General features: G+C 41.0%; 1 protein-coding gene across 1 annotated transcript in view; it reads left to right on the top strand.

The window, feature by feature from the left end:
- SI (sucrase-isomaltase) overlaps positions 1-20,137 on the top strand; it is a 511,413-nt gene that overhangs the window by 368,605 nt on the left and 122,671 nt on the right. The window contains exons 36-44 of the mRNA XM_073578947.1: positions 8,620-8,736; positions 10,077-10,161; positions 12,062-12,200; positions 12,811-12,944; positions 14,411-14,445; positions 15,402-15,518; positions 15,846-15,994; positions 17,188-17,272; positions 19,949-20,005. Coding sequence (XP_073435048.1) covers positions 8,620-8,736; positions 10,077-10,161; positions 12,062-12,200; positions 12,811-12,944; positions 14,411-14,445; positions 15,402-15,518; positions 15,846-15,994; positions 17,188-17,272; positions 19,949-20,005 — 918 coding nt within the window. The remainder of the gene's footprint in view (positions 1-8,619; positions 8,737-10,076; positions 10,162-12,061; positions 12,201-12,810; positions 12,945-14,410; positions 14,446-15,401; positions 15,519-15,845; positions 15,995-17,187; positions 17,273-19,948; positions 20,006-20,137) is intronic.

Raw genomic sequence — 20,137 nt, forward strand, 5'->3', positions numbered from 1 at the left:
CACCGCAAAGTCCATCCTGGCCACTTCCCAGGGCCTGTCAGCCACTGGCAGGGGGTAAAATAGCTCAGCAGGCAGCTGCCGACGAGACTATCTCTTGGCGCAGGAGACACACGTCCGAATATAGTCATCGACGTCACGGGCCATATGCGGCCACCATTACGTCCTCGCCAGGAGGTCAGATGTTCTCATGGTCCCAAAATGTTCACCCATCCTGGATGAGTGTGCCCAAGAGAGAACCTCCGGTCGAAAATTAAGTGGCACAAAAGTCTTGCCCGGGGGCACAGACTCTAGCGAGACCAGGGCCACAGTTCTCAGGCTCTCAGAAAGGACAATAAGCTGAGCCTCCTCCTCTGATGACACTACGCAACAAGAAAGAGCATTGGCACAAATGCTCTTCTCCCCAGATAGAAAATGGAGGGTTAAATGGAACCAGGAGAAGAACAGGGACCATCTATCCTGGTGAGAATTTAGCCTCTGGGTGGTTTGTAAGTACACCAAATTCTTGTGGTCGGTGTAAACTTGGAAGGGAAAATGAGCCCCCTCCAGGAGGTTTCTCCACTCCGAAAAGGCCAACTTCATGGCTAGCAACTCCCTGTCACCGATGGAATAATTCTTCTCCGCCGATGAGAAGGTCTTGGGGAAGAAGAAGCAAGGATGCTTCCGACCTTGAGCATGCTTCTGGAAGAGGACTACTCCAGCACCGATGGAAGAAACACCCACCTCCATAATAAATGGTTTATAAACATCGGGATGATGTAAAATGGGAGCGCTAGCGAAGTGTGACTTGATAGAGAGGAAGGCCTTGGAGACCTCCTCTGACCACAATTTGGGATTTGCTTCCTTCTTGGTGAGGGCAACCAAGGGAGCTACCAAAGTTGAGAAGTGGGGAATGAATTGGCGATAATAGTTAATGAACCCCATAAAGCGCTGCACCGCTATGACCGAGGTGGTGAGCATATCCCAGAAAATATCATTCACAAAGTCTTGGAAGATGACAGGGGCATTACTGAGCCTGAAGGGCATCACCAGATATTCATAGTGCCTGTCCCTGGTGTTAAATGCTGTCTTCATTCGTCCCCCTCACGGCTGCGAATCAGGTTTTAAGCACCCCGCATATCAAACTTAGTAAAATCCCTTGCTCCCTGCAGCATATCGAAGAGCTCAAATATCAGCAGCAGGGGGTACTTATTCTTAACCGTTATGGCGTTAAGACCCCTGTAATCTATGCGTGGACTTAGTTCTCTCTTCTTCTTTTGCATGAAGAAGAACCCAGGTGACACTGATTTCCTAATAAATCCTCTTGCCAGATTCTCCTGGATGTACTGGGTCATCGCCTCTGTCTCCGGGAGAGATAGTGTACAGACTCGACCCCAGGGAGGCACTGCACCAGGCAAGAGGTCAATAGGACAGTCATAGGGGCTGTGAGGCGGAAGAGTCTCCGCAGCCTTCTTGAAGAACACATCCACATAGGGCCAATAGTACTTGGGGAGAGAGGAAAGATGTGCGGGTACCTCTGTAGTAGCAACCTGAACACAGAAAAGTGGTAACGTAGCCAGGGTATCCCTAACAGAGCCTCATCAATTCCCTACAGAATGACAAGCATAGAGATTATCTCCTGATGGGATGGCAACATAGAGAGGGTAAATAGAATGGTTTGATGTGTTATCTGTGAGGGCAGTGTCGACCCATTTACCACTTGTACGGTCACTGGCTTGGAGAGCATTACTAGGGGTATTGCGTGCCATTGGGGCAAAGGCAGATGACATGAAGTTGCCCTCCGCCCCGGAATCCACGCAAAGCTCGACTGTATGAGTGGATGGGCCAATGGTTATTGTCCCCTTGAAGGACAGTTTGGATGAAAATGCCACTGTGTCTATTGAACCTCCTCCTATAGTCACTAGACGCCAAGACACGGTCGTTTTCCTGACCACTGGGGACATTTTCTGGCATAATGTCCCAACTGCTGGCAGACAGGACAGACCATGGGTATTTGAATGACTAGGGACTTAGATCCCCTCAAGAAACCTGCACGGCCACATGTGGCTCAGACACCTGGACCGGAGATTCCAGAGGTTTGGCAAAGGTGGGAGCTTGCCAAAACCTCTGCCTACACTGGGCTTGCTCCAAACTTTACTCGTTAAAACAAAGGTCAATGCACATTGATATCGCAAATAGCTCCTCCAGTGTGGCGGGAATCTCCCTAGTGGCCAAGGCGTGCTTCACATGGTCAGCCAGCCCCCTCCAAAATGCTGGGATGAGGTCTTTATCTGGCCTCTCCAGCACTCCAGCTAAGAAGCTAAAGTCCGGAAGTGAACGGCAAAATGGCTGACGATGGACGAGCCCTGTGTCAATGTCAGCAGTTGGAGCGCTGTATCATGGGTGACTTGAGGTCCCAAAAAGACCTGTTTCAGAGTGCTCAAAAACCATGGAGCACTCTACACCACATGATCGTCGCGCTCCCACAGCGGCGAAGCCCACTCCAGCACCCTGTCCAACAGCAGAAAAATAATAAACCCTACTTTAGCTCGCTCTGAGGGGAAACATGCAGCCGGTAGCTCCAGGTGTATCACACACTGGTTCCTGAATCCCCTCCATGACTTGCTGTCATGTGAAAACCTCTCAGGCAGCAGGAGGCTGCATTAGGTCGGAACAGGTGGCAACGGACATACGGGCTGAAGCCTCACTGGCTGCCTGAACAGCTACTGCAGTCACATCCACAGCTGAGGTTGTACGCTCGAGCTGACAACCTGCCCTCTAGCTGCTGGATGTTCCGCTGTAGTTGCTGTTCATCCGACATTACTAGCCAGACACCGGTGCTAATATAATGTTACAGTCTGGCGGAACGCACCAAATAATAAGATGATAATAAGGTGCGTTCGCAGCCTGGGGTCTACCGTGCAGAGCTGTTAACTGCTGCTCGGTAATGGCTGACACAAATTGGCAGTATCGTACTGGACACACATGGGTTAAATGCCACCCAGTGTGTAGTAACAACGGGCTCTGTTGCTTCACAGAGCCATGGTACCGCAGATCACAGATGTCATACCCTGTTGACTGGCACAGGGCACAGCTGAGTCAGCGCTAGTGTACAGTCACAAGACTCTGCCCCAAGGATGCGGGGTAAGAGCCTCTCTAGACCCACTAAGTGCATGGTGCCGCACTTGCGAATGCCACTAATAGACACTGGCTACTGTGGAGTGCAGATCAAGTACACAGTGGCATATATGCAAAGCCACTACTTGGCGCTGAAGCTAGTCCCTGACTCTGCCTCCTACCTGCACTAACAGCCTAGGCACTAACTGGCAAGGCTGAACAACACATGCATACCAAGGGTAGGGATTTCATAATGAGTCATTCACCAGAGACATTCATACGTGCATGCAACACTCACTCCACATGGTCTATGCCAACACACGGCCGTGCGGTCGTGTTATCCTTTTATAACTGCAGCCTTCCAGGACCTTGCTGATGGCCCAATCCAAGCTGCTTGAGGACCTGAGCATGTGACCTCTGACCACCAATGAGCGGTCATCTCACGGGCATGCTCAGATGGAAAAAAGCAGGACTTAGTCCCAGGAGTGTCTGCTCACCGCTTACTAATGCTGAATGCTATAGCTGAACCTCGGGTGGCAGGAGCAACCAGATGCATAGCATTAGCCTGAGCAAGACTCTGGGAGCGATGTCTCTGCTGAGCAGTAACCTCTGCGGCTGAAGAAGAATGGGAGACCGCAGAGGACATGGCTTGAGATTCTCCTGTGCAGTGGCAGGAACTCAATGCCTAACACTTGTAAGTTTGGATTTCTTTTTCCTTATAATAAAGGCCTTTATTTAAAAAATGCTGCTTGTGTTTACTTGTGCTATCTTTGCCTTATATTGTTCTAAAATACTTAAGTGTGACAAACATGTAAAAGAATAGGAAATCAGGAAAGGGCAAACACTTTTCTACACAACTGTATATTTACATAGAAATATAACAGGGCATTTGAAAAAGCACACAGCTCTAGACTCTGGAAAGGAGAAAGCCATGATGTGATTAGGAAACCTGCTCTGAAGCTAAGGGGCTGGTGATTTTGCAAGATTTTATGACAGCTACTCAACGGATGTTGAAAAGAAAGAAATAGATGTGATCAGGTAGCCACTATATAGAAATTAATGGACTGGACAGAGGAAGCTGGGATATTCAGAGTTAACCTCTCTCTTGGTTTGTATCTGCTGCCACTTAGCAATGGTCTGTGCAGGTACTAGTGGCCAAACTCCATGGAAATGAGCTCTACACTCTGAAAGATAAAAATCTTTGAATGAGAATGACAGCAGATAGAAAAATCATGGTAAATGTAAATTTGCTAATTTTAATGCTTTCTAACTAAAGCAATTTAATAACTTGAGAATACGCCTTTAGTGATATATTCATACAGGTGAGTTAAACTTGATATGTTTACTACAACTTGTAAATCAACACTGGATCTTTTCACATTACATAGAAGAGAAACCATTTAATAGTTTGTCTCATATTTTAAGAACAGAGTAAACCAGCTTAACCTTTGTAAGGCTGTTTTTATCCTCATAATGAAGGAATAATCCCTGCTTGGTTTAATATGTAAGAACCACAAAACAAAGATTTTCATGGTAAAATTCAGGTAAATGTGAATTAAAATTATTGAAACATCAATTTCAGTTATAATTTGGTTCTTATTCATAACACGACATGTCCGAAATGCATTGGATGATTTCATAGTTTTCATCGAATAATACCTGGATTTTAAAGCTGTTGTAATAAAGATGGGGAAAAAAGTTTTAATCCTAATTGTTTGATGGTCTTCATTTTGTAGTCCTCATATTCTGAAAGCTTTGAAGATAAATGTTTCCCTTTAGCTTACACTGTTCATTGACTTCACAGTTCTGGATCTGGCCACTACCACAAAACAGCCAGCCTACCACTATCAGGTAGTTTCAAGCTCTTTCAGGACTTAAGTCTAAAATAGCTCACTTTCACCAAATATGAGTTCTTCTGGGGATGAAATCTCACACTGCCCAACAGGCCTGAAGTCTTACATATCTGTTGGTATCTTAGCTAGTGCCTATTGCAAGAACACATTTTCACACAGCCCATAAAGTCTACAAGATTATCTTCTACGTGTATTGACTGAATTTTTCTCCATGAGAACTCCTATTTTGCAGCATTATTCTGCTTTCACTTTTGTAGACCTCCTAGTCTTCGTCCCAAATTCAAGAGATACTGTATAATGAGTAACTTTTAGTCAGATATTCAGGTGCTTCTCACAAAATTAAAATATCATCAAAAAGTTAATTTATTTTAGTTCTTCAATACAAAAAATTAAACTCATATATTATATACAGTCATTACAGAGTGATCTATTTCAAGTGTTTATATCTGTTAATGTTGATGATTATGGCTTACAGCCAATGAAAACCCAAAAGACTTTACGTAAGTAAATTAGAATAATTAGCAAAAAACACCTGCAAAGGCTTCCTAAGTCTTTAGAAAGGTTACTGAGACTGTTTCAGTAGGCTCCATAATCATGGGGAAGACTACTGACTTGACAGATGTCCAGAAGGCAGTTATTGACACACTCCACAAGGAGGGAAAGCCACAAAAAATCATTGCTAAAGAAGCTGGCTGTATCAAAGAGCATTGTATCCAAGCATATTAATGGAAAGTTGAGTGGGAGGAAAAAGTGTGGTAGAAAAAGGTGCAAAAGCAATGTGGATAACTGCAGCCATGAAAGAACTGTTAAGAAAAGGCCATTCAAAAATTTGGGGGAGATTCAAAAGGAGTGGACTGCTGCTGGGGTCATTGATTCAAGAGCCACCACACACAGATGTTTCCAGGACATGGGCTACAAGTTTTGCATTCCTTGTGTCCAGCAGCTCATGACCAATAGACACAAGAAACATCTTCCCTGGGCCACGGAGAAAAAGAACTGAACTGTTGCTCAGTGGTCCAATGTGTTGTTTTCAGAAGAAAGTACATTTTGCATTTCATTTGGAAATCAAGTTCCCAGAGTCTGGAGGAAGAGTAGAGAGGCACACAATCTAAGCTGCTTGAGGTCTAGTGTGAAGTTACCACAACCAGTGATAATTTGGGGAGCCATGTCTTCTGCTGGTGTAGGTCCACTGTGTTTTATCAAGACCTAAGTCAGTGCAGCCGTCCACCAGGAATTTTAGAGCACTTCATGCTTCCCTCTGCCCACAAGCTTTTTGGAGATGGAAATTTCATTCTCCAGCAGGACTTGGCACCTGTCCACACTGCCAAAGTACCAATTCCTTGTTTTAAAAACAACAGTGCTTGATTGGCCAGCAAACTCACCTGACCTTAACCCCATAGATTCTCTATGGGTTATTGTCAAGAGGAAAATGATAGACACCAGACCCAAAAATGCTGACGAGCTGAAGGCTGCTATCAAAGCAACCTAGTCTTCCATAACACCTCAGCAAGTGCCACTGGCTGATCGCCTCCATGCCATGCCGCATTGAATCACTACTTGATGCAAAAGGAGCCGTGACCAAATTGTCACGGTCAACGTGTGTCTGGAAACAGATGTTACCGCAAGGCGAACCCATAACACACATGACCCTGGATACAGCGCCTCCAGTGGGGCGAATTTAAATAATAAAACGTGCAGATGGATACACCTCCTCCACCTGGCGAATTTAGGTATTACACGTTAATATAAATTCTGGAAACCCCGCCTCCAGTACGGCGAATTTAAATAATAAGGGGGACCTGGGAAACATTAACAATGGTGGGTCCTGCAATAGGGAAAAGGGAATTGGAGACCTCCTGAGCTCCCCTGAGCCAGTGTCCCTGCACTCCTAATGTTCCCTATGCCGATTCCGCACCGGGCGCCGCACACGTACCTCAACGCCCTTGCTCGCCCTGACCCTAAACCCTCATTAGGGAATTGGTCGGTGCGGAAACTAATCCCACCACTGCACTAACAACACACATGAGGGAAAGAGACAATACAGGGGGACACCACTTAGCTTTATGCTCTGTGCTTATGCTCCTGCAACAGAGCCCTCCACCTGCGTGCGTCTTCTCCTCCACCCGGATCCATCACCATAACAGGATCCTTCACCATAGTGCAGCCTTGGAGCAGAGTCCACCACCAGTTGCTGCTGCTTAGTAACAGAGTCCCAAAGATGAGTTCAGCTTCTGACACAAAGTCAAGCATGCTTGAGTCCAGCTCAGCAGCCAAGTCCCACATGGTGAGTGCCACTCTCCATAGTCGCCACTCCACCAGTCCATGCAGACACTTCCCGCTGACACCATCACTGCGACCCCACCACGCCATGCCAGCCCTTCATCCAGACACCATAGCTGACACACTTCCCCCCTGGCTAAGCTGCACAGGACTCCTCCTCAGCTCCATCCTTCCACCAGGCTCTCACCAACTCAGAATCCATGAATGAATATCACCAGCCATGATTGCACACCCTGAGACTCATTTATAGAGCCCCACACCTGAATCATAATTACAGAGAACTTTAAACTGAAAACCTAAGGTGCGATACCACTAACCACCACCGGGGACAGTCAAGTCACTTGGCACTTGCCAAAGTAAAAAAAGTTTACCCTGTGCAATTTAAAACTGTCAGATCAAATTCAGATCATGACACAAATATTGAGTATATTTACTGAACATACATGTCAGTAGGCCAACATTTCAGATTTTAAAATATTTTTCTAGCCAGTGTTATAAAGTATTCTAATTTACTGAGATAATGACTTTTGACTTTTCATGGGCTGTAAGCCATAATCACAAACATTAACAGAAATAAACACTTCAAATAGATCACTCTGTTTGTAATGACTTTATACTATATATGAGTTTCACTTTTTGTATTGAAGAACTGAAATAAATTAACTTTTTAATGATATTCTAATTTAGGGAGAAGCACTTTTATATAATGGTGTCCAAGTGGATAAGGCTTGTCAGGTGTCAGACTACTGCTAGAATAGCGTGTATAGCTTTATACAAAAGTAGAAAGTAGTCAGCATCAGTAGGCCTAGAGGGTGTATATCCTCAAACCTTTGCAACAGAATACGGACATGTTCCTGGTGAGAGTCCAAATCAGAGAAAATTAGAATACCATTCAGGTAAATCACAACATCTCTTCCAATGCAATTTGAGAAAATATTATTCTTAACATTTTGAAGCACAGCAGGAGCATTGGATAATCCAAATGCTTGTAATGACTCTATAATATATGAGTTTCACTTGTTGTATTGAAGAACTGAAATAAATTCACTTTTTGATGTTATTCTAATTTTGTGAGAAGCTCCCGTAGCATTGATTCATCTATCTGTAAGGCCTCCTGTACAACCCTTCATGGACTAGCATCAAACTACTGTTCTCATGAGTCAACGACAAGCTGGTCAAGCATCTCATGCAATCTCTTTCCATGCACACAATCTTTTTATTAGTGATGACATTCAGATTCTTAGTCACTTGCTGTTACTTCAGCCCAATGATATACCCCATGGAGGACGAAGAAATTAAAGAAATGAAAAAAGCAAAATGAAAAAGGAAGAAATAATGTGATAATAAAAAATATAATGAAATGTTAAGTAACATTATTTTTATTATTATGAAGCTCTACAGGTCTTATGCTGCATTCCCAGACTTTTTCCTTGAGAGAACTGCAAAATGGTGGGCCCAAGAAATTGAAGACTATCGAAGCAAACATATTAGATTTGATGGGCTTTGGATAGTAAGTACATTTTCTTTTTGGATTAGACTATAATCCGCATCATGGATAATACTTAACTATGCATCTGTTTCAGATTAAATAGATCTTATGTTAACACTGCTCACATCTGCATTGGAGGCTTTATCAAAACAGCACACAACTTGGCTGAACTGGACCTCATTATAAACTAAAGGGGTGCATTATATGTTATCAATGAGTTTTAGTCACATGACTGATTTGGCATTGTGTTGTGGATTTCATTCAAAATGTAAACCATGAGGTTTAGTTCTTATAACTGGAAAAACAGAGGAAGCATTTAGATTTATGTAACTTTGAATTTTTATAATAAAGTAATGACCAAATTAAGAATTCTATATCATAAATCATGATGCCTCCACAACTGTATCATTTGCTCTAATTAGTCACATGTTCTTTGCGAGGATGAAGATACTGCATGTACTGTAATTCACTGATACAAACATTCTTTTAGAGCATCTAAATTAGACTAAAATAGAAAATGACACTGGAGAAAAAAATAAAATGACCATCAAGTTACCAAAGTATCAAAACATTCTATGCTAAAAATAATTGATTAATGCCAAATGTAAAATAAAAACATGAATACTTTGACATATATATAGTATATACTGCAGCTTGTATTAAATACTGCCATTTAAAATTTAATTATATATGTTATGTACTTACTTGCGAGAAAACAATATAGGAATAGCAGAAGAAAACAGTGAATTAAAATACGCAGATTGGTCTTTACTTCTCTGTAATTTCATTAATAGTACATGATGCGTATCTGTACTGTTTCCTTTTTAACAATTTAACAAAACAGTCCTTAAGACTGGCCTATGAACAAAACTTCTTAATAACTCTACCCATAATTTGTATATAATGAGTTTAAGGGCGCAATCAGCCGGCCGTATTAGTCGAAGCGATATTTGAATGGAGCCCACGGACTTTCTAACGGCACTCCCAACATGAGCATGACAGCTGCATGTACTTCTAGGCAGTTGGCATGCTGGGGGTTGGAGAGTTAGTCCGTGCACTGGATTTCAAGCTCGCTCCGATTTACATGGCATGCTTACTCTGCCCTACATTTATTTCTGTTTACTTCTATAAAAGGCAAAAACAATACTAAGATTAACATAACAATTGTACAAAATAAGTGCTCTCGAATGTCTTCAGATCTGTGGCTTCTATTAAGTATAGTGTACTTGAAATCAATCAACCCAATTAATTTGACTCTATATGGCCATATAGACAGCAAAATATCCGTCAGTCGTCACACAACTATACCTACAAATGACTTAAGACTATTAAGTGACTTTTCTCATTGTCAATTATCTTAGGATATGAATGAACCAGCTAGCTTTGTGAATGGATCCGTAAATGGTTGCAGAGATGAAACCTTGAACAATCCTCCCTATATGCCAGGTAGCAATGCTTATAGCTAATATAAATGTATCTATATACATAATTGCCTTGTAACATTTTCATTTCCGTCTAGATGTCCCTGAATCCCAAAATCCACCGCGCCGACCTGAAGTACGCCGAATGCCATATTGAAATACCCAAGTAAGGGATATTTCAATATGGCACCTGCTGGTGGTACCAAGCCCTTCCACAGTACCACCAGGGGGACACCGCCGGGACCCCCTCATTGCTGCCGGACCCGCCGCCGCTGGACCCACCACCTCTGTCACAGCCAGCAGGAAAATCCGTGGCTTGCGGCCTGTCCAAAGGCCGCAAGCCGAGGACTTGCCTGCTGGCTGCCTACCACCAGGACCCCACCCGCTGCTGGACCTGCTGCCACTGGAGCTGCCTGACCCCCTCGCCAGACCCGCTGCTGCCTACCCACCCACCTCCGTCACAGCTGGCAGGAAAGTCTATGGCTTGCGGCCTGTGCACAGGCCGCAACCCGAGGAATTTCCTGCTGGCTGGCCACTGTCAGGACCCCACCCGCCACTGGACCTGCCACCGCTGAACCCCCCCATCGCCGCCGCTGGCCACCCTGCCAGACCCGAACACCACTGCTGCCGCTGCTGGCCACCCTGCTGGACCCCCTAGACCTGCCGCTACCTGCTCATCTGTCACAGTCAGCAGGAAACACCGTGGCTTGCGGCCTGGGCACAGGACACCACCCACCGCTGGACTCACCACTGCTGGCCACCCCGCCGGACCTGAACACCGCCGCTGGACCCGCCGCTGTTGGCCACCCCGCTGCCCCCCCGGACCTGCTGCTGCCTGCCCACCCACCTCCGTCACAGCCGGCAGGAAACACCGTGGCTTGCAGCCTGTGCTGGAGATGGGGTGTGGGCACTCTCTGGTGATGCCACCCTCTGGTGATGCCGTCGCACACCATCACCAGCACAGGCCTCAAACCACCATGTTTCCTAATGGCTGTCACTACATGGAGGTGGGTGAGAAGGTAGTGGCGGGACACACACCCCACACACACACTTCCCTTTTAATATGGCACCTCCCTCTGCTGGGACTCACCCACCGCCAGGACACCACGCCACAAGGATCCCGCGCCAGAAGGACCCCTCTCCGCCGCTCGGATCCAGACCACCAGGCCAACATTAATCACTGTGCAAGCGCAGTATATTAAACAGCCATCTTAGGAGAGGCACATGACAGTGGCCGGGCATATTCAATGCTCATGTGCGAACACCCGGGCAGCAGACGCAACATTAATCACTGAGCAAGCACAGTATATTAAACCACCATCTTAGGAGAGGCAGATGACGGTGGCCAGGCATATTCACTGCGCATGCGCGAACCCAGACTGCTTAGTTAGGAACTGCGTCACAGCTGTCATTGCTGTGACATGCCCGCCAGCAGCCTCTGGAGGAAAAAAAGAGGATACAGCGTCTCACTGCACCTACAAAACACACGTTACAGTGTGATGCTAACACGTTACAGTCTGACACTGAACAAAAAAATACATGTAACAGCGTCAGGGCGTCACCGCCCTCCCAATGCGATAGCATCGGGCCTCCATCTAGTATTTCATATTTACTTAGATGAATGTGGAATTCCTCTAGGTGTTTTGCTTGGAAAAGAAGGCGGGTAAATTGCTTACAGGTGAATTTATGCCGGACGTTATATGCTTGCAGTGCTTACCCAGCATTTGAACAGGCAATACATAAGGAGTAAATGAAGTAAATTTTACTTTGCGAGTCTTGCTCTGTGTGTTCCTTTAGGAAATAATTAGCAATTAGCAGAAGCTCCTTCTAATGTTGCCACAAATTTTATAAAAAAAAATTAAACTGTGCATAAATCATAACAAAATTACTTTTGGTGGTACATTCTTGCTTTATTTTTCTCTTAGCATTAAGTGACCGTCATGCAGGATTAAAATATAAGACAATATGTATGGAAAGTCAACAGTACCTGCCTGATGGAACTCCTGTGAACCACTATGATGTCCACAGTTTATACGGATGGTCACACGCAAAACCTACATATGAGTAAGCATTTATTCTAAACAAGATTTACATTTAAAGGCGTATTCCAGACAAAATGTTAATAATTTTTCTGTTGAATAAACGTTAGATTGCTGGAGGTCTGACCTATGGGACCACTCACGTGATCATGCTTGGTTACAGTGATGGTTGAGCATAAGCACTGCCATTCTATATAAACTGTTTGTGAGCGATGGAGGCATATAAGCACTGCATGCTCGATCTCCAGTCCATTCAAACTTTCTGCCCGATCATGGGAAAATATAGACTGGATAGGCATTAAATATTTTTTCAGGAATACCCTTTTCAGATTGTATTCACCCAATAAAATTGTCACTTTTAAGGGGTAAAAGTAACTGACATTATGACACATATTAGAATAGCACAAGCACATTTTTTTCAGTCACCTGTTTTCCCCATTTGATAAGTTGATACACATTTATTGTCGTATTATTCTTTAAGGTTTCTTTCTGATATAATTAAAAGAGGTCCATCATAATAACAGGTTTAACTTGTGACTGTAATTTTAAGTTTAAAATTCAATAAATTCATGATTCATTTTTTAAATTTAGATATTACAAATATGAAAATTAAATTATCCTTTCTATTTGTCTAGTGCTCTTCGTCGCATCACAGGAGAACGTGGAATAGTCATCTCTCGTTCTACATATCCAACATCTGGACAATGGGTTGGTCACTGGCTTGGAGACAACACTGCTGCCTGGAATCAAATTGATAAATCAATTATTGGTAAGTATCATGACCTTAATATAAACTATGCATACGTTAAACATGTACTTCCCAATTTTTAAAACTTGTGATATTTATTTTGTTTACAGTATATAGTGCCATTAATTCGGCAGCACTTTTCAGATATAATCACTGACCTCAATGGGGTTCACAATCTAAATTTTCTTCAGTCTTCATTCTAGATACATTAACAATATGGCCTGCAGTGTCTCTGGACTCATCTACCATCAAGCATATCTAGAATTGGTGGCAAACGCAATGGGAGCTGCCAGTATAGGATCTTGATGATCTGTGTGCCCAAGTTAACCCATTCTGGCAGAAAATTCCTCAGATAATTATTAACTACTTGGTACTGCAATTTCTATATTGAGGAATTTATTTTACTATTAGTTATAATAAATCTTTTTTCTGGAATGACGATTGACCACTAATTATCTGAGAAACAAACAACTACAGTTTTGCAGTTTTTTATATTTTAAATCGTATATCAGTCGATAACAGCCTCCAGGAAATCAGTTAATTATCCTAATTGCGGCTTGTTTGCCCTGATTTCAAATCCTTTGGTATTTTATGTTTGATTTTGCTGGGGAAATTTATAAGTTAATCAAAAATGGTATCCTACTAAAATAACAACAAAAGGTTGCTCATTAATTTTAACATATTTTTTATAAAATGCGAGACAAGAAGGCCAACTAAATAGTGCATCTGCATAAACTCCATTAAAATATTGATATGGATAAAATAGAATAATGTTTTTGACTGATTAAAATAAGTAAAAAAATGCATGCAGTTCTTGTAAATTGAGCATTTTATTGTCTTTTTGTCTCCCATTTTATAAGGCTATATGATTTTTATGGTATAACATGGTACCTAGTTAGAAATATTTCAAGGCAGCCTTTCTGACAAATTACAGTCCTTGTCATAAAAGCATGGCTCAAACATTCCAGAAAAGGGGCTAATATTTGTATCTTATATAAAATATATGTATATCCAGAGTAAGAACTCATCCTCTATGATATCTGAAGGAATCTAAAAGAGCATATGGAACTTCATGAGATATAAATATTGCTAAATTTTTAATATAAAAATATTAAATATTAAATGGTTTTAGGTATTAAATAGCTCAGGCTAAACCTAGTCCTACTTCAAATTGCTTAAGAATATGAACATGATGTCTCCTTTTTTCAAAAAAATGGATGGAAGCAACCAATGAGTTATATTATTCTACAAGAGAAGGTGTTAGTGACTACAACACCTTTGCCATTCTATCACAAAAGCTTTTAGCCTCTTCTGTCACGGGATTGTGAGGTGTTAAGACAACTCCAGTTTGAATTTTGCTACAGATGTCTCTTATGCAACTGACAGCTCCAACTTCAAGAACAGTATATTAAAATGTTATTAATTGGAAACCAAGAAAAAGTTCACAGACAATAATTTATTTATAACTATTTACTTTTTTTTTTTAGGCATGCTGGATTTCAGCCTTTTTGGTATTTCATATGTAAGTACTTTGAAGTAATGTCACCTAATAAAAGATAGTAAATGTTAGGAATCTTGTCTATTAGACACATATACTTCCAATTCAGATTTATCAACTGATCATCAGTGAGGAGGTCCGAACAGGTGGGAAGTGACCGGGAAACTGACATATTCCTGACTCCACTGGACTGACACTTGCTCAATAGGATGTATTATTCTATATGAGATTGAAGAAAAAGAAGGGGGCAGACTTTAAGATTAGACAAGGTGGCTGGAGGTTAAATATAAAAAAACTATGAATTATTTATTTTAAATAACACAATAATGTCTGAATGTGCTTTAAAATGGTATGATTCAAATGAGTTTCTTTGCTTCAATTGTGATTGCACAGAGTAGTTATTGTAGCTATTTAAAAAGATATATATTTATATATTTGTAGCTTTGGATTTTTCAGTTTGGACTACAGAGTTGAAATGACTTTCAATATATTGAAAGTACAGTATTAGTATTTTTATTTTCTAGACTTAATTAATAGTTTTAAATGCACAATGCCTACCGAGTTACTCCTAGATCCACAGCTCAAGAGCTTAGTCTCTGGTCACATACTGTATGTGTTAGAGGCTAAGTTAGTGGGATCAATGTTGGGATCCATTGTATGATGAATGTATTCAGATTGCTTCTACTGCTAATAAAGGCTTATGACAATCATACGTTTTTTGAAACAAATAAACTAGGGGGAATACTGCACCAAATTTATGGACTTTCATCTGGCCCTGACCTTGAGAAACTGGAGACTGTTCATTCAGGACTGACCCCAAGGCATGGACTTTATCTGCCTTGTGATACATTTGCTACAGTAGCTCATCAAATCTTTGATATTTTTTAAAATATATTTTATTTCTTTACGTATTTATGTTTAAATGCTGCATTATAATCTCACTAAAACTATTTTTTACCCATTTTAATATGTGTATATAGACTGGAGCGGACATTTGTGGATTTTTTCAAGACACTACGTATGAATTATGTGCCCGATGGATGCAACTTGGAGCTTTTTACCCATTTTCAAGAAATCACAATGGAAAAGGATGGATGGTATTTTATTAAGCAAACTTTACTTTTTTTTGGAAATGTTGGATTATTTTGATCTGAAAAACGTCAACTTTTATACTGTACATCTACTGTATTTGTAGGTCTGTTATGTCATTGCTTTAATCAAGTTTCTTATGTTTCTTTGAAATTTAACTCTGCTTTTGCTGAAATGTTAGTACATTACCTACATTATTTCATACTAAGAAATTCATATTTATCTCAATTAGTAACTAATGAAGAACAAACTATTAATAGTAAGGGCATCTATGAAGAAAACACTTAGGTTGGCAACAATTGTAATTGCATTAATAAAATATTATTTTATTTCAGAGACAAGATCCAGTCAGCTTTAATTCAACATTTGAAGTTTTATCAAGGGATGTCCTGAATATTCGATATACACTTCTGCCATACTTGTACACCTTGCTATTTGACGCTCATACTACAGGTTCCACTGTAGTGAGACCACTCCTCCATGAGTACGTAGCTTCATTTCATGGATTTTATACACTCAAAGTTTTTGCAAATTTTATTTTGAATTATCAACATAAAAAGTTTTTTAAAATCGTTCAGCATCTGAAAGTCTGAAAGATCTAGTAAGCAAGTTAGAGCCACTGGACAAGTCTGCATTTCATGGTCCATGTACAAACCAGAAATTTTTGACCAGGGTCTTCTTAGACTGTTAGTCTGGGTTAAAAATCCTGTTACAGGGTCAAGAAACCACAGTACATGTACGGACCATGATGGGTGTGCGTGTAAACCTGGACTTTGATTGCCTAAATCTTACTTTTACATTCAGAGATATTAAAGCTTTTATTTTTTGCTTTACTTATTTATTTTTTTGCTTTATAAAACAGCTAGAATAATTGGGGCAATTTAAGTTATTCTCCACTGTAATTTTATTAGTTTTATTAACCAGAAATTTCCAGTTCTGCTTATTATTTTTATGAATCATGTTTCTGTAGTAAAAATAGCAAAGAATACCAAGGCAGACACAAGAAAACATATAGCTAGAGTGCCACTATAATCAGTGAAAGGAAATCTGAGCAATATAATAACAATAATAAAGTTCATTTAAATGTATACAAAATTACAAATCTGACTGTCTTGGGGAATATTCACACCTTTTTGACCAACTTTTCAAGATTCATTGACCCTGAGAAGGCGATTTTTCGGAAGATGCTTGTGGAGACTTCATTTCAAACATGGTCCTTTTTGACTACCCTGTGCTATTTGATAGCTATTTTTACTTCATATTATTTATTTTATTTATTTTAGCACATAAAGGATTTTTTTACTGTTTGTTTCATGTGTTTTTATCTAGGTTTGGCTCAATGATTACATTGTATGATTGGATACATTTGCGTATAGTATTTTTGGTTATATATGTCGCCCTTATTATTGGGATCCATGTTGTGGGTCTCTGACCATACTAGTACTTTATGCATTTTATGCACTTTATGCATTTCTGGGTGGTTTTGTTGGTTTTAGTTGTGTTTTCTACTATATATCGTAAATTTGAATAGATTTAAATAAACTTTATTTCTGTTCTATAGATTTGATTTGATTATTGGATGTGCCTTCTTTGAACAGAGCATCCATTTCATATTATATTACTAAGCTTTTGTAGGAAAATACATAATAGTTACATCTGTTTGTCCAACTTTTCAAGATTCATTGCAGATAAAACAACCTGGGATATTTATGAACAGTTCCTATGGGGAGCAGCATTTATGATCAGCCCTGTTCTTAAGGAAGTAAGTAAAAATTAAATTCTTCATAAGAATCTTCTCTTTTTACCTTTCATACTCTAACTGTCCAGTCATTGGAATAGCAGATTTTATATTCCAGGGAATGTTGAGCTTTGGAATCTACAAGAACTTATCCAAATATTCACTGGGCTCTCTTGTCAGTTCTCACTTCAGGACTCAGTCAGTACCTACCCTACAGAGAGGGTCATGCTTCTATATGAATGGAAAATTTCCCTCAGGGCCTCTAGATATCAAAGGTCATTTATAGTTTTGGCATTCTTGAATTTGGGACCCTGAAATCACAGAATCATGGAATGGTAGAGTTGGACGGGACATCCAGGGTCATCATGTCCAATCCCCTGCTCAATGCAAGATTCACTAAACTATCTTAGACAGATGTCTGTCCAGCTTCTGTTTGAACACGCTCATTGAAGGAGAGCTCACCACCTCTCGTGGCAGCCTGTTCCACTCATTGATCACCCTCACTGTCAAAAAGTTTTCTCTAATATCTAATCTGTAACTTCTCCCTGACCTGCCTTGCTCCTGACTTCAAACTTAAGCACATAAAAAACATTAAATGTGTGCAGCACTGCAAAGGTGTGACCTCAGCATTCACTTGGTATGTAAACTGTGACTACGGCTGGGTACTCGTAGCCCAATTGGATCAAGCACTAAAATTGTACATCTATAAAGCTCAATTAGTGCCCACATCTAGTTTAGTCAGTGACAGACATAACATTGTTGTAAGCTGTGTGGCCACACAGGGGCTTGATGGGTAGAGGGGCCCATTTTTACTTCCAAACAGGTGCAATTTTTCATTTTCAGGAGCTCTTGGACTGCAAGGTGTCCATATATTGTTCTTGCACAGGGCCCCTTTTCTGTCTGTGTCTGCCAGTGAGTTTAGTATTTGGGCTGCATATGATATGCAATAAGTGAGAACAATGTCCATAGAAAGAAAAGCAGCAATCTGTGTCAGCTGAACATGATTAGAACAGGTTTGTAGTAGTTAAAAATTTATGAGGAATTCAAAAGTCACTCTCTGATGGCTTTTTGGCAAACACTTTTTAGTTCATTATGTCAGAGCTGTGGACCTCCCACTGAGATATGAGCTCTATTCATGTGAGCTGTGGAAGATCCGAGTGTTACATTCATCATACAGACACATGATTGCTTCTGTTAGGTTTGGCGGATCACACTAAATTAAATAAATAATAAAGTGCAATCACAACCCAGGGTCCACTGTGCAGAGATGGAAAACTGCTGCTAATGTGAACAATGACGAACTAAAGACAGCGAGCGAACTTCTTAATAGGGCTGCGTTAACTCCACACATTATGAACAGAATGCACAATGTACAACTGTGTTAGCTTCACAGAGAGGTAGAACTAAAAGGATGTGTTCGCTCTGTAACTGACCTGTGACAATTACACATGTCGCCAAAACAGACGCTGAGGCACAAGAAAAATACAAAAACTGATGCTAACTACAAACTCTGTAGACTTCACAAGGGAGCACAGCTCTTTGGTTGAATCTTACCATATTTGTCCACTGTGCTAACTGCACACATGTGGGAAACATGCTAAGCCAAGTGGCTACAAAAAGCACTAACTGGCTAAAACTCAGGAGGTAACTAAACACACACACATGCATACAGAGTGGTAGCATATCCACTCACACAAACCAACAATAAATGACACTAGCAAAACGCTGTGCGCCACTGAGAATCTTTTATACTCTTGTCTGAACAGACCGGACCTTGCCCCCAGACCAATCCAGAGCTGCCACACAACCAGAGCAGCTAACGTGCAACCACCAATAAGAAGATGCCACATCACGGGCATGCTCAGTAAAGCAATCTCCAGAGTGCAAAGCTGTACCATTATGCCACTGGTTACTAAAGGCTTAACTGGAGAGTCAGCAGTAATCAAACATATGGCATGAGCCTGAGCAAGACACCAGGACCGAAGCCTGCACTGAGCAGCACTTTCAGTTGCCAGACCTGAATGGAAGACCGCAAGGCCAGACAAGGCTTGGGATCCATCCCGTACAGTGGGAAAATACCAGCGCCTAACAGCTGCCTTTGGAGGAGACCCAATTGGGTTGTTTGATTGGCAGATTTTCCTGATAATAAGCTGAAGAAATAAAGGATTACCCAATTTATACTAAACTCTGTGGTAACTTTTACAATTTGATGAATTTCCAATTGGGGCATATTTATTAATCTAAATGCACCATAATTCTGGTGTAATTTCTGACATTAAAATCTATTCCATGAATCACAAATATTTATTATGTGTTTTATACACATTCTGCATTGTCTCATAAGGGAACGTGTTCTCACTGAAAAGAGGATTGTCCTTTTGGAAAATGAGACCTAATGTGATACACAATGTGGCATAACAATTTGATAATATTTGGCTCAAATTAGTGGTTAAAAGTAAGTCAGCTAGTAGTCAGCATAAATATAGACTGGATAGTCCTAGAGTTAGATATCAAGCAGTATGAACCATTTGATAAATTTGGTGCATTTCGAAAATTTCTAGCCTATGTTTGCTCTGTGTAATAATCACACAGCATTATAAATATGACCATTGTGTCCGATGATTACATCAGTGGGTCTAACAGCATTATTATTTATTGAACTTCTGCATTTGTCGCTTATCCATGTTTTCTTAATTGTAGAACGCCAGAACTGTTGACGTCTATTTCCCAAACACAGTTTGGTATGATTATCACACAGTAAGTGCATTGGCATTTATATATTTATTGGTTGTAGCTGTTAAATGAAATGCATGAGAAAAATATCACTTTTTATTCTAGAAAAAGTAGAACTTTTGTTTTTGCATCTTATCTGTGTCTTATCTCCATTTA

Source organism: Dendrobates tinctorius, unplaced genomic scaffold (genome assembly GCF_039654945.1).
Source record: "Dendrobates tinctorius isolate UK_male_01 unplaced genomic scaffold, ASM3965494v1 ptg000060l, whole genome shotgun sequence".
Classification (NCBI taxonomy): domain Eukaryota; kingdom Metazoa; phylum Chordata; class Amphibia; order Anura; family Dendrobatidae; genus Dendrobates; species Dendrobates tinctorius.